Source organism: Narcine bancroftii, chromosome 4, assembly GCF_036971445.1.
Source record: "Narcine bancroftii isolate sNarBan1 chromosome 4, sNarBan1.hap1, whole genome shotgun sequence".
Classification (NCBI taxonomy): domain Eukaryota; kingdom Metazoa; phylum Chordata; class Chondrichthyes; order Torpediniformes; family Narcinidae; genus Narcine; species Narcine bancroftii.
Genome location: NC_091472.1, coordinates 265,655,252 through 265,668,742, shown reverse-complemented (window position 1 = coordinate 265,668,742; position 13,491 = coordinate 265,655,252). Strand labels below are relative to the sequence as shown.

Here is a 13,491-nt window from a genome sequence, read left to right as displayed (position 1 = left end):
AGACAAGCTGCAGACCTTCCCCAGCTGTTAAAGGTCACTTGAAGCAACCTCCAACCATAATTATTCTTTAAACTGAAAGGGGCATACTTGTAAGGGGGAAAGAGTTACAAAGTGAATAATGAGGTTATCTTAATGAGCATGTCAAGCTTTTAACCAATGTCTTTCTCATGTTTATTGCTGAATTACCTTTTCCAGGATCTTAAAGGCCACAGAACAGTGGTGGTTCTCTAATGGAGAGATGTCATTGTATCTCAATGCCAGTTCTGTTCGAGCATTAATCTAAATGGGGACAAGAAAACAGATATTTGATATTAACCTTTAGTTCAAAGAAAGAATGTACTTTATTATCAGTATTAGTACAACTGTACTTCCAATTTCAACCCCACATTCAGACATCCATTTAAAAAAATTCAAAACAACAGTGGTACTTTAAGGCATTTTATTTTGCTCCAAATCTGAATCATCCTCAAGTTTTCTGGAGGTGTATTAACTCAGTTGCACTATATCCTGAATCATACAACCTGCTATTGTAAACTGACTGCTTGATGAGTGAAAAAAAAGAATTTTCAAGTTATTCACAAAAGATTATTCTTAATGAATTTAACTCAAACAAATTCTACCACCTTGCAGCCTAAGTTTCTCTTCTTGATTTATATTGACAAAAAACTAAGCCCAGTTATTTGACCAGTCCATATTGAGCTTATAAGGCATAACTAGTCTCAGTCAATCAGAGCCTGAGACTAGTTCAGTGCTCTCAAAGCACCTTGGACTGTTCTCAAATGTCTCTCATATTTGAAAATATTTAAAAGCTAATTAAGTGGATTTTGATATTTAATAGTGTAATTAAAATAATTAATAAACATGGTTAGAACTACTGTAAATGATAGGGGAATACTTTCATTATAATACATGGATAATAATACATTATAATATTAGGATATAATCACCTGATTGGGTGGTGCCAGAACAATTTTGCTCATTGTAACCAAGAACAAGGAACAAGGATTGTTGAACAAGGAAAAACTAAGGGACCACACACCTGTTTGAATTGATGAGAGAGTCAGAACCTTCATGTTTCTGGGAGTCCACCTATTGGAGGACCTTCCCTGGAGCCAGCACATCGAGTCATCCATGAAGAAGGTACACCAGCACCTCTACTTTCTGAGGAGTCTGAGGAGATTTGGTAAGTCGTGGGATACACTATCAAACTTCTACAGATGCACTGTGGAAAATATACTGACTGTTGAAATCAAAGCCTGGTTTGCCAGTTAACCAATGGTACCCAGGAATGCAGAAGGTACTAAACATTGCCAGGTCCATCTGAAGCTCTGACCTTCCATCCTTTGCAGACATGAAGGTGATGTACTGCCTCAAGAAGGCAGCTAACATCATTGAGGTAAAGATTCTATTATTGGTATGAAAGACTACATTTACAATGTAACGTACATGCAACTCTAACTTTTGTCTACTCTAATGCAGATAGAGAGTCGCCACTTTGTCCACCACCCCTCACAGAAACCTGCACCTGGAGTTCCTGATGGACTCCCTTCCTAGTACTTACCAATATGCTTTGCTTCTGATATCAGAAAATCCCAGACATATTCAGGCTATTAGGTGCTGTTAAAGGACCCTCACCACCCTGGACACAACTTCTTCTCACTGCTGCCTTTGGGCAGAAGGGACGGAAGCCTGAAAAGCAGCCACCTCTAGTTTCAAGACGAGTTTCTTTCCATCAGACTCTTGGTTCACTCATCATAGACTGATCCTGCAGCACAAAGCGACTGTCCTCACTATTGCAAGTCATTTTCTTTTGCACAGAATTACTAGGAAGACTTGTAACTATCTTATTGTCTCTTTTAATTTAATTCAGTTAGTTTACTGTTATAGCTTTTCTTTACTAGTAGCTGTTTGGCTATAGCAAGTAAAATATTTTGGTTCTATAGGACAGATATCATCATTCACACCATAACTGAACGATTGGAGTACAGGAGTTTTGCTTGTAACTACTGTTAAATGGAGGCGATGACCTCATTTTGATATCTGATAACCATGAAATGGATCAGAAATGATATAAATGTTTATTATCTTTCAAGCATGAGTAAACTTTGTACTGACTATTAAATATTCATCAGATTATGCAAATATATGGACAATTTTCAGAGTACATTTTCACAGCAAAACTTGTCTTTTTGTGATTACGTGTTAGCCTATTTTCACTCTAATTTGTGCATCCAGAACATTGAACAGGATGGCACTGGATGTTTGTGCCATCATGATGTAAAACTAAACTCCGATCTATATCCCTCTATTCCCTACACGTTCACCTCGTTATCTAAATGCCTCCTAAATATCACAATCATATCTGCTTCCACCACCTATCCAGCAGCTCATTCCAGACATCTATAACCATATAACCACTTACAGCACAGAACAGGCCAGTTCGGCCCTACTAGTCCATGCCGTAGCAAATCCCCACCCTCCTAGTCCCACTGACCAGCACCCGGTCCATACTCCTCTAGTCCCCTCCTATCCATGTAACGATCCAGTCTTTCCTTAAATGTAACCAATGATCCCGCCTCGACCACATCTGCCGGAAGCTCATTCCACATCCCCACCACCCTCTGTGTAAAGAAATTTCCCCTCATGTTCCCCTTATAATTTCCCCCCTTCAATCGTAAACCATGTCCTCTAGCTTGAATCTCCCCCTTTCTTAATTGAATGGAAGTCCAAAAATCCTCGATGCCAGAAATTCAGACCACCCAAAAATTCGGACTTTTCAAAAACTCTAAAACATTTCAAGTTTAGCGGGCTTTAGTGTGTGTACATGCATGCGTAAGTGCCACAGATTTTTATTTTCCTTTAAAGCTGCTTGTTTTGATAAACGAAGCATGCAGTATTTGCTAATGAATAAACTATCAAAATTTACCTGTTCATCTCTTCTTTATTTTAAAAGTACTGCCCGAGAATCCAGAAAATCGAAACCAATCCAATCCCCGAGCAGTCTGGATTTTTGGACTTCAACTGTACCACTCTCTGTATGGGGAAAAAAAAACCCCACCTCCTTTAGATTTTTTCTTCTCTCACCTTAAAGCTATTTCCTCTGATATCTGATGGTTCTATCCTGGGGAAAGGACCCTAACTATCTACCCTTTCTCCTAATTGTATAAACTTCTATCAGGTTTTCCCAAGCAGATCTTGTTACCTGGTAGGCATTGTTATATCCAGGATGGTCCAGGTCATGACATATTGCAGAGGTGAGCATGATCAAGATATCAATGTCATCCATACAGCTTTGAAGATCTGTTAACCAGATCAACCCATACATCTGTAAAAGCCAAGGAGAAAATATTAGAATGTTCTTTTTCACATTAGTTCTCCTATTAATTTTCTATTTACTGAACTTGACTAATGATGGAGTCTTGAAATCAAACATGTGATGTGTTATGATTGGGTTTTGTGGTCAATGCAATCTTGAAGAATTATTTCTTGGAGATTATATTCAATTTATACAAGTATATCTTGTTCAAACATGTATGAGTTGAGCAACCACTGTAATACTAGTTACTTTATTATAGAATTGCTGATACTATTTATACAATTACTTATACTAACTATTTAAACCTTTTTCCTCATCTTGTCTAACTGTATCACTACTTTTAGAAACAATGTACCTCTACCCCAAGACCTCAGTGTTCTACAACACTCGCCTGCCCTACCATTTACTGTGTAAGTCCTATTTGGTTTGACTTAATTTCGGTCATACAACTATAGGACAGATATCAATAAGTTGAAAGGGGTCCAAAGACTATTCACCAGGATATTGCTGGGACGAGACAGCTCACCATTGAAGGGACCAGTAGGACTGGCTGGATTTTTATTCCCTGGAGCATGGGAGGCCATAAGGTTTATAAAATCATGAGGGCCATGGATAAAGTGAATGTTCACAGTTGTTTTTCCAGGATAGACAATTTGAGAACTGGAGGGCATAGGTTTAACATGAAAGGCATAGTTCTGAGAGGGAATGTTTCCACTCAGAAGTTAGTCCATATCTGGAACAAGCTACTGGAGGTAGGGTACAAAATTCAAAAGGCATTTAAACTGATATATGGATAGATTTTTGTTGCCACTTTCATGGAACTATGCACCTCTAACTCTTTCTGTTCTCCAACCCTCTCTTGGTCCCTGCCAGTGTAAGTGAAACCCCAGTTTGACTTTCCAAAGAGAAAAATGTCATACTTGTCAATCCTTTATCCATCATTCCATGTTCTAAACTGAGATATTCTTCCACAATGTCAACAGCACCACCAATTTTGATGTCATCTCCACATATACTATTCCTGTTTAATACATTGCAATCTAAATCATAATACAGATAACAAACAAGAGTGGATCCAGCACTGACTCCTGCAACACATCTTTGATCACACGCCTTTCATCAGATACATAACCCTCTTTTATCACCCTCTGACTCTTTTCACAAAGCCAGTTCTCCTTGGATCCTAAGTGATTTAAATTTCTGAATTAACCTGTCATGCCGGATCTTGTTAAAAGCCTTGTTAAATTACATATTTACAAACCCGCTGCCCTGCCTGTCATTCTTCTTGTCACCTCTTCAAAAATCTCAATCAGATTCATGAGACATGATCTTCCATGCATATAAGCCAAGCTGACAATCTCTAATCAGATCTTTCCTACCAAAATGCTGATAGACCCTGTCCCTCAGATACCCCTCCAGCAATTTTCCAACTAAAGATCCCTGGCTTGACCTTGCTGCCCTTTTTAAATGCCTTGCAAGATTAGCCACCCTCAAATTTTCCAGGACTTCACCAGAAGCCAAAGATGATGCAAGTACCTCTGCTAAGGTTTCTGCAATTTCTTCTCTGGCTTCTCACAAATTCCAAGGATGAATTTGATATGATCTGATACAATGTGATGTGAGATTTTATTTTCATATATCTGAGCATAATGTACAAATGCATCAACATTCTTACTTGCTAAAAGCACACAGGTACACAAGATAAACCAATGATACTCTGAACTAAATTATGACATTGTTCTGAGGTGAAAAAAAGAGAAAATAAAAAATTAGTTAATGCAGATCATATTTGCTCTTGGAGTAGTTTATGATAAGGATAATATGGGGAGGTTCAAGAACACAATAGCCATTGATAAAAATTGTTATTAAACCTTGAGGTGCTGAACTTCAGGCTTCTGTACCTTCTGCCATGGGGATCCTTGGGTGATTTTAGCAGGTTTCTTGAACCAATGTCTCACATAGAATGATCTGGCCCTGTGGATTCTCACCTGAATGCATTTCAATTTGCTCACCTTAATGCACTCCAATTATCTATCCCTGAGATTTTCAAATTGTTTAGCTTCAAGAAAACTAAACAATTTTGGAAACTCGAGGGTACAGATTTAAGGTGAAGGAGAAAATATTTAAAAGGGACAAGAGGGCAACTTTTTCACACTGAGGGGCCAATGCAGGCAAATGGGTGTAGCTCAAGTAGGCAATCTGGTCAGTATGGGCAAGTTCGACCAAAAAGCTTTTTCCCTGGTGTATAACTCAAGCAATATGACATTGAGGTTAGAAAGTGGTAAGGAGAGGAACACAATTGGGCCAGTTAACTATTTTTATTTTAGTTTCTGTCTGTTTTTAATATTGTTCAGTTGATTCTTAACGTTTATCACCAACAGAGAACACCAGAGTCTGGATGGATTCCCTCAACACATAATTAATATTGTCTACTTTAGTGTTGATCCTTCATTTTAATGGTGACATGACCAGACATCATCTTCCATTAATTTTACTTTTGCACTATTTCCTCTCCCCTACCTTCAGCTGTCCCTTTTACTTCTTCCTTGCACCGTTCCAGTACATTGGAACTCCTACAGTAATCACTCAAGTGTGAACCTCAATAATACCTATCAACTTATTTTATTCATTTTTTGAGATAACACCATTGTCAGCAAGACCTGTATTTATTGCCCATTCCTCTTGAACAGCTTCAGTCCTTCTGGTCAGGTTGATTCAACCGAGGTTAACAGCATCTTAGGTGAGGTGGTCTGTCCTTGTGTAAAATCAACTACAACTTTCAAACGATGGACACAAGGAAGTGGTACAATGACTGTTTTTTTTTTCCTACTATTAAAGGAGAATTAAGGCCAGCTATCAGTACTCTACTTGAGATTACTGAATTCAGCACAAAATGCAGATAATCACTGAGAGTTCACCTGGTTTGGATGTCTTGACTGGAAAATAAAACACACCAATCTGACAGCAAGGCTACAGGGAATAATTTGACAAACAAGTGAAATAAACATCTTAACATGAATTAATTTATGTATGAAGAGACTATACTGTACTTTTAAAATGCACCAGCCAGCATTCATTTTTTTTCCATTGATCTTGAAGTTGATTGATGATGAGAATTAGAAAGTACTTGAAATCCACATTTATTATTAATCTCTAAAAATGTAATTTCCTAATCTCATTAATTGATGATTTACTTCATATATTTAATGATGTTCTCAATGAATGTGACATTTGCTTTCATTTTAACTTAATACCTTGATATAAATTCTGCAGCCCCAACAACAATAGAAAGGTAGCATCCAAATAGGGATAAACAGCTTGATGGCTAGATGCAATTTTAGAACATAGAACATAACAGTGTAGTACAGGGCCTTTTGCCCATCAGGATGTACCAATCTATATAAACCTACTCAACAATCTAAACCTTTCCTACCTCATCCTCATAACTCTCTATTTTTCTTGCATTCATGTGCCTACCTTGGAGTGCTTTTTCACCAGCCTCCACCATTACTCCTGGCAATGCATTCTAGGCACCTACTAACCTGTACAAAAAAAACTTATCCCTGACATTATCCCAAACTTTCCTTTCTTTCTTTTCTTTTTCAATCTTTTTATTATTATTTATAAACACATACAGTTCAAAGAGATATTAAAAAAATACATAGTAAGTAATGAATTAATACAGAGATATTAAACAATAATATTACAGAATAAAAAAATATCATAAAAAAATTTTTTGGATCAGTTTAGGGTGTGAACTATCTCTAAAAAAAAGATATAATTAATAATATATGAAAAAAGAGAAAAAAAAAACCCAAAAAAGAAAAAACAAATCTGAATTTTAAAAAAACCTTTAAAAAAACTTTAAAAAAAAAACCTACAGATATAGCTAAACCACGCCGATCACTCCAATCTCATCTTACAGCCCAATTATCATACATAATCATAGAAAGAAAACAGAGCCAGATCAACTCACTAAACTTTCCTCCCCTCATCTTAAAAAAGATGTCTTCTGGCATTTGCTACTGTCGCACCAGGAAAAACGTGCTGGGTGTCCATTCGATCTATTCCTCTCAATCTTGTAGACTCTGTTGTCACCTCATACTTCATGCCAAAGAGAAAAACCCTTGTTCTGTTAACCTTGCCTCATAGGACATGCTCCCCAATCTAGACAAAGTTCTGGTAAATCTCTTCTGCACCATCTCCAAATCTTCCAATGAAGCAAACATAACTGAACACAATATTCCAAGTGTGGTTTAACCAGAGTTTTATGGAAGTGGAACATTACCTCACTGCTCTTGAACTCAATCCAAGACCAATGAAGACCAGCATAACACAAGCCTTCTTAACTACCCAATAAATCTGCATGGCAACTTTGAGAGATCTATGGATTTGGAACCCAAGTTCCTTTGTTCTTCCACATTGTTGAGAATCCTGCCATCCACTTTCAAAATCAACCTTCCAAAATACATTTCACAATTATCCAGATTTAACTCTATCTGCCACTTCTCTGCCCAACTTTGAATCCTGTCCATATTCCATATAGAGTGAAACATGAAAGTATGAAGATGTTGTGATTGTAGTAAAACACACCAAAATGCTGGAGGAACAGCCAGTCTTGCAGCATCCATAGGAGATAAAGATATATTGCCAACTTTTCCTGTGTATCCTATGACCATCTACATTTTCCACACCTCCAACCTTTGCACCATCTGCAAACTTACTGACTCATCATTCCACTTCTTCATTCAGGTCATTTATTAAAAAAAAACATGAAGAGCAGGGGTCCAAGGACTGATCCCTGAGGAATTCCACTAATCACTGACATCCAGATGGAATATGTTCAATCTACTACCAATCTATTTCTGCAATTCTGAATCCACACATCAAGGTTCCATGGATCCCATGTCTACCTTGTCAAATGCCTTACTAAAATCCAGATACACCATATCTACTACCCTACATTTATAATTTCTTTTGTCACTTCTTCAAAGAACTCAATTAGGCTCTTGAGGCATGATCTTCCCCTTAAAAAGCCATGCTAACTATCTCTGAGAAGACTATGCTTCTCCAAATAATCAAAAATCCTATCCCTAAGAACCCGCTCCAATACTTTGCCTACCACTGACTTAAGACTCACTGGTCTTTAATTCCCAGGATTATTTCCATTACCTTTTTTAAAAAAAAAACAGGGCATTACATTCACCATTCTCTAAACCTCCAGCACCTCTCCCATGGCCAGGGAGGACACAAAGCTCATTGCCAACACTCCAGCAATCTCATACCTCACTTCCTCAGTAACCTGGAGAATATCTACCCAGTTCTAGACCCAATCTGGCCTCTCCTCTGATCAACTTTAAGGATGCATTCAAATCTTCAGATTCTGCAATTGCCACTGAATTTAAAGAACAACGTTTAATTTCTTGGTTTTATGTTTGCAATCCACAGTAGCTGTGATGAATAACCATAAGACACAATGTTTTTCAAATTACAGGTAGAAATTAGTGTCCACAGTGGGTCATAGTTCATCAGTGGAATTATTGCCGAGTTAATCCTGGAGCAGAAAGACAGAATTTCTCAACAATATGAGGAAGAAATCCATGGCAACACTTCACTTGTGAATCTGTGGGGGTCATCTACTGCATCCAGTGCTCCCATTGTGGCCTTCACTACATCGGACAGACTGGATGCAGACTGGGAGATTATTTCACGGAGACTCTTGGGTCTGTCTGCAGCAATAGCAGGGATCCCTCAGTGCCCAACTACTTCAATTATGCATCCTACTCGGGGGGCGTGGCAAGATGGCGTAAGGATCAGACGTGCCTTCCAGTCCTCTCCTGACTCTATCTTATTGTTTTGTCTAGAAATGCCCGTTAAAATTCTTTAAAAGTTTAGATAATTTCAGTGCTGTTAATTTAACTTATGATGGTACAATTGGTGGAAAATAGCAAAACAAAACGACAACATATCATCAAAAAACTACATTTTCCAAAAGTTCAAGTTTTGGAGCCTACCTACAGGAAAGACACCGGGACTAAGCGTGAAATTGATCCCAGGAGAGAGGTACAGTGTTCGGATGTAGAGCTCTATGTTACATCGGTAGAGCCCCCTAAAGAGGGCGCCAAACAGGCTTTAGAACAAAGAGTTACTCAAAGGCATTTGTCAGCTGTAGAGGTGGCGTTGCAAACTGCATCTCTTGAGATACAAGAGCCTAAACAACTTGATGTACTGGGAGAATTTAATACATTATGGACTGGGGAAAACCCCGGCCAGCGTCCTCCAGTCATTGCTGGAGAGGCTGTGGCTGGGGTTTCCACACGCAGTCACACTACAACGAAGGCAACCAGAATGAAGGAAGGAATAGAAGATCCTTTGGAGAAGAAGCAGGAATCTGTTGAGACAAAATCTCTTCCAATTGAAAAGATTTTTGTGAATCTTGAATCTAAATTATCTTATACAATGCAGGGATTATTCAAGATTATGACTGAACTTGGTACTAGGTTTAATACTTTGGTGAAAATACATTCATAACAGATGGCTGAGTTTGGAGCTTTTAAGCTTGAAGTGAGAGATAAATTTAATTCATGTGAAGGAGATATAGACGAAATATGGGATCAAGTTTTTGATGTGACCAAAATGGTCGAAGAATTACAAACTCAAAATAAAAATTTGGTGAAAAAGATTGATTATTTGGAAAACCAATCCAGACGGTACAATATAAAGATTATTGGTTTGCCGGAAGGTATGGAGGGACCAGACCCAAGAAAATTTTTTACTGAATGGATTCCGCAGGTGTTGGGTCAAGAACATTTCCCGGAAGGTATAATACTGGAACGTGCTCACAGAGCCTTGCGTAGAAGACCTATTTCAGGTTAAAGTCCAAGACCTGTTTTGGTTCGTTGCTTGAATTATTACGACAGAGAAATAATTTTACGAGTGGCTATTAGAAATGCACAACAGAGAAAATCACCCTTGATGATTCAAAATAATCGAGTTTTCTTCTATGCGGATTTGAGTCAAGAAGTTATGTTCCAACGACGGGAATTCAATCCTGCTAAAGAGTTGTTGTGGAAGAAAGGTTATAAGGCAACCTTTAGATATCCAGCTGTTTTGAAGGTTTTTCAAGATGGTTGCCAACCAAAGTTCTTTGATTCTCCAAAGGAAGCTATAGCATTTGCTCAAGAGCTGCCAATTACTCAGTTTCAACAGAGACATAGTCCGCCATGATCTCTAAGGAGACAAGAGATGGAAGAAAAGAGCCGTGCTCCAAGAAGGAAATGGTTGTAATGGTGACTCGGCAGTTGGAGCTGATTAAAATAAGAGTTGTCCTTTTTTTTCTAATTTTTTTTAAAAAAAGGGATATTAAATAATGATGATGTTAGTTTTAAGATGAAGTGAGAGTTGGGGGATAGAACTGGATAGGCACTATTTCCTGAAAGTCATCTGCTACGTGTGAGTTATCTCACACCCATTTTTTTTTGGGAGTTACCACATTGCACGGTTTAGACGGGAGGGGGTATTTTTAACCTCCTACCCGTTTTTTTTCCTTTTTTTTTGTATTATTAGATTAAAGAATGAAGGGTTTTTTTTGTTTAAATATAAAAAAAAGCATAAGAAAGTATTTGATTGTTTAAAAAACTAAAAATTGATGTGGTTTTTTTTGTAAAGTTTATTCAGTAGATAAGGAATATCTGAAATTTAAATGTGAATGGGATGGATAAGTTTTTTTTATATATTTTTTCTTTAACTTTAAGGTGAAAGGAGTGGTAATTCTGGTGTATATTATTTTGCTATTTTAGTTATAGAACGAAGGGAATAATGGTGAAAGTTATAAATTGAATTGTACAATTTTTAATGAGGCTTCAATTTTGTTTGTGGTTTATTCTCCATTTGTTGAAGATATAGATTTCGTTGTAGATGTGTTTTTATTATTGGGATATCTAAATTTTAACGTAATGATTGGGGATATTTAAATGTGGTATTGGAGCTTTTATTGGATAACTATTCAAGAGTAAAAGGGAAAAATGGTGGAAGAGTACTAAAATTGAATTGTACAATGCTTAATGAGGTTTGAATTTTGTTTTAAGATGGTGGTTTATGTGACTAATATGATGATAGATGTGAAGTTAGTTGATATTTGGTGAAGGTTTATCTCTATAGAAAGTTTTTGTTTCATCATTTTTTTCATGCTACAATTTTTTTTTAAGAATTGGTTATTGTTTAAGAATTTTTGATAGATAATGTTACTAACTTTACTAATTTTTTATATTAAGTTTGAGTTAAATATATGTTTCATCTTAACTCCGTTTGTTAAATATATGCATTTAAGTTTGATTTAAATATATTTTTAAAGTCTGATATATTAGTATTAATTACTTTTCTTTTTGTTAGTATTTTAATCTGTTATGTTTTTGTTTTTTTTTTGTAAGTGGGTTTTTTTCTCACATATATTATTAACTTTATTAATTCTTCACTCTTTATTTTTTGGGGGAAAGGGGGGGTTGGACTAATTTGAGTTGGGTTATTAATGTGTAATAATTAATGGGGAGGGTATAGTTTATTTAGATTTCTGATATTGTATTGTAATTTTATTATTTTATTCTTAATTTTTTTAAATGTAATCCTATATGTTATTCATGTTATAAAATCTTAAATAAAGTTAAAAAAAAATTATGCATCCTACTCCCTCACTGCATGTCTGCCCATGGCTTCATGTACTGCTAAACTGAGGTCACCCGTAAATTGAAGGAGCAACACCTAATATTCCGTCTGGACATTATCCAACCAGATGGCATTAACATTGAGTTTTCTGGTTTCAGTTAGGACACTCCCCAGTCTCCCTCTCTTCCGCATCCCTCTGTTTCCTTTCTCCCAGCTCTCCACTCCCTTTCCTCTCCATTCAGAGAGCTATACCCTTCCCTCATCACCTCAGCTTTTTTTCTCTTGTGCCCTCCCACCTATATCCACTTATGACCTCTTGCTTGTGACTCTGTTCTCTTCCCCTGCCCCTCCTCCAACCATTTTATTTAGACACCTGCCTGCTTTTTGCTCATACCTTGATGAAGGGCTCAGGCCCGAAACATTGGTTATATATCTTTATCTTTGCTATGTAAAGAAGACTGCATGACTTGCTGATTTTCTCAAAGTGTAAACTCAATCCACGGCACTCAGTAACTATATGTAATTGATGGAAAATGAAAAAGGGTTCAGGAAGAACATTGTTGCAGTTTTCAGGCTTAGCCAGGTCAGGAAAATGAATATTATTTAACACAACCATCTAGGAGAACACCCTTCCACTATTTCTCTCTGTCTTCCATGGGCCAGCCAATTCCATATCCAATCTATCAACTTACCGTGGATCCCATGTATCTGTACATTTTGGATCAGCTTACCATAAGGGACCTTACTAATAGAGCACAATTGCTCTCAGGTCTGTATTTAATGACAGGAGACAAGAGCAGAAACACAAGAGGGAGGAGATAATTGTGTGCTGCAACTGGTCCTGCTGGAGATAAGTAAAGCAGCTCTGTCCTCCACAAGACTGGAAGGAAGGACCAGGCATACAGCTGATAATGCAGGTGTGCTGACACCTATGTTGAGTTCATTTTAGCAAAGATAAAACTATGAGAAAAATAAAATCAATGGTTGTTGGCAATTCTTAGTTTGCCGCTTGCAAAGCATCTTACCATCTGAGTGACGCAAAAACAATGCTGAAAGTTATGAAAGGGAATGTTGTTATAATGTTGATACACCTCATAGAGGAACTGTTGCAGAACCTCCATTTCAATGTTGAACTTATTCATGAAATCCAGATCAATGAACATCAGTTGAAGTAGAACCATTATCTCTGCATCTTCCCATTGCCTGGTATGAAAGGCACAAAAACATACGTCATAAAAAATACTGTACATGCACAGTCAGCCATCAAACTGAGGCTTGTTGCTCAAATATAGATCCTAACCAGGCACAAACAAATTTGCATTACCTGATTCCTGGCTGGCTAGGACTGAAACTCCATACTCTTACCTTGAGAGACAACTGCACATAAAAAACATACTCCCTCCATCAACCTTAAAAGTTCAGAAAATAAGAAGTAGACAACTCTTCCTGAGCAGCGATTTAATTTGCCATTCTGCTGGTTAATTTGTGTCTGAGGTGGGTGGGGGGTGCACTGA

At 37.3% G+C, this 13,491-nt stretch overlaps 1 protein-coding gene across 1 annotated transcript in view; it reads right to left on the bottom strand.

Annotated features, from left to right (window-relative positions):
* LOC138761931 (high affinity cGMP-specific 3',5'-cyclic phosphodiesterase 9A) overlaps nt 1-13,491 on the bottom strand; it is a 145,031-nt gene that overhangs the window by 29,855 nt on the left and 101,685 nt on the right. Inside the window, exons 8-10 of the mRNA XM_069934916.1 lie at nt 13,003-13,180; nt 3,203-3,325; nt 187-279 (exon numbers count right to left, since the gene is read on the bottom strand). Coding sequence (XP_069791017.1) covers nt 187-279; nt 3,203-3,325; nt 13,003-13,180 — 394 coding nt within the window. The remainder of the gene's footprint in view (nt 1-186; nt 280-3,202; nt 3,326-13,002; nt 13,181-13,491) is intronic.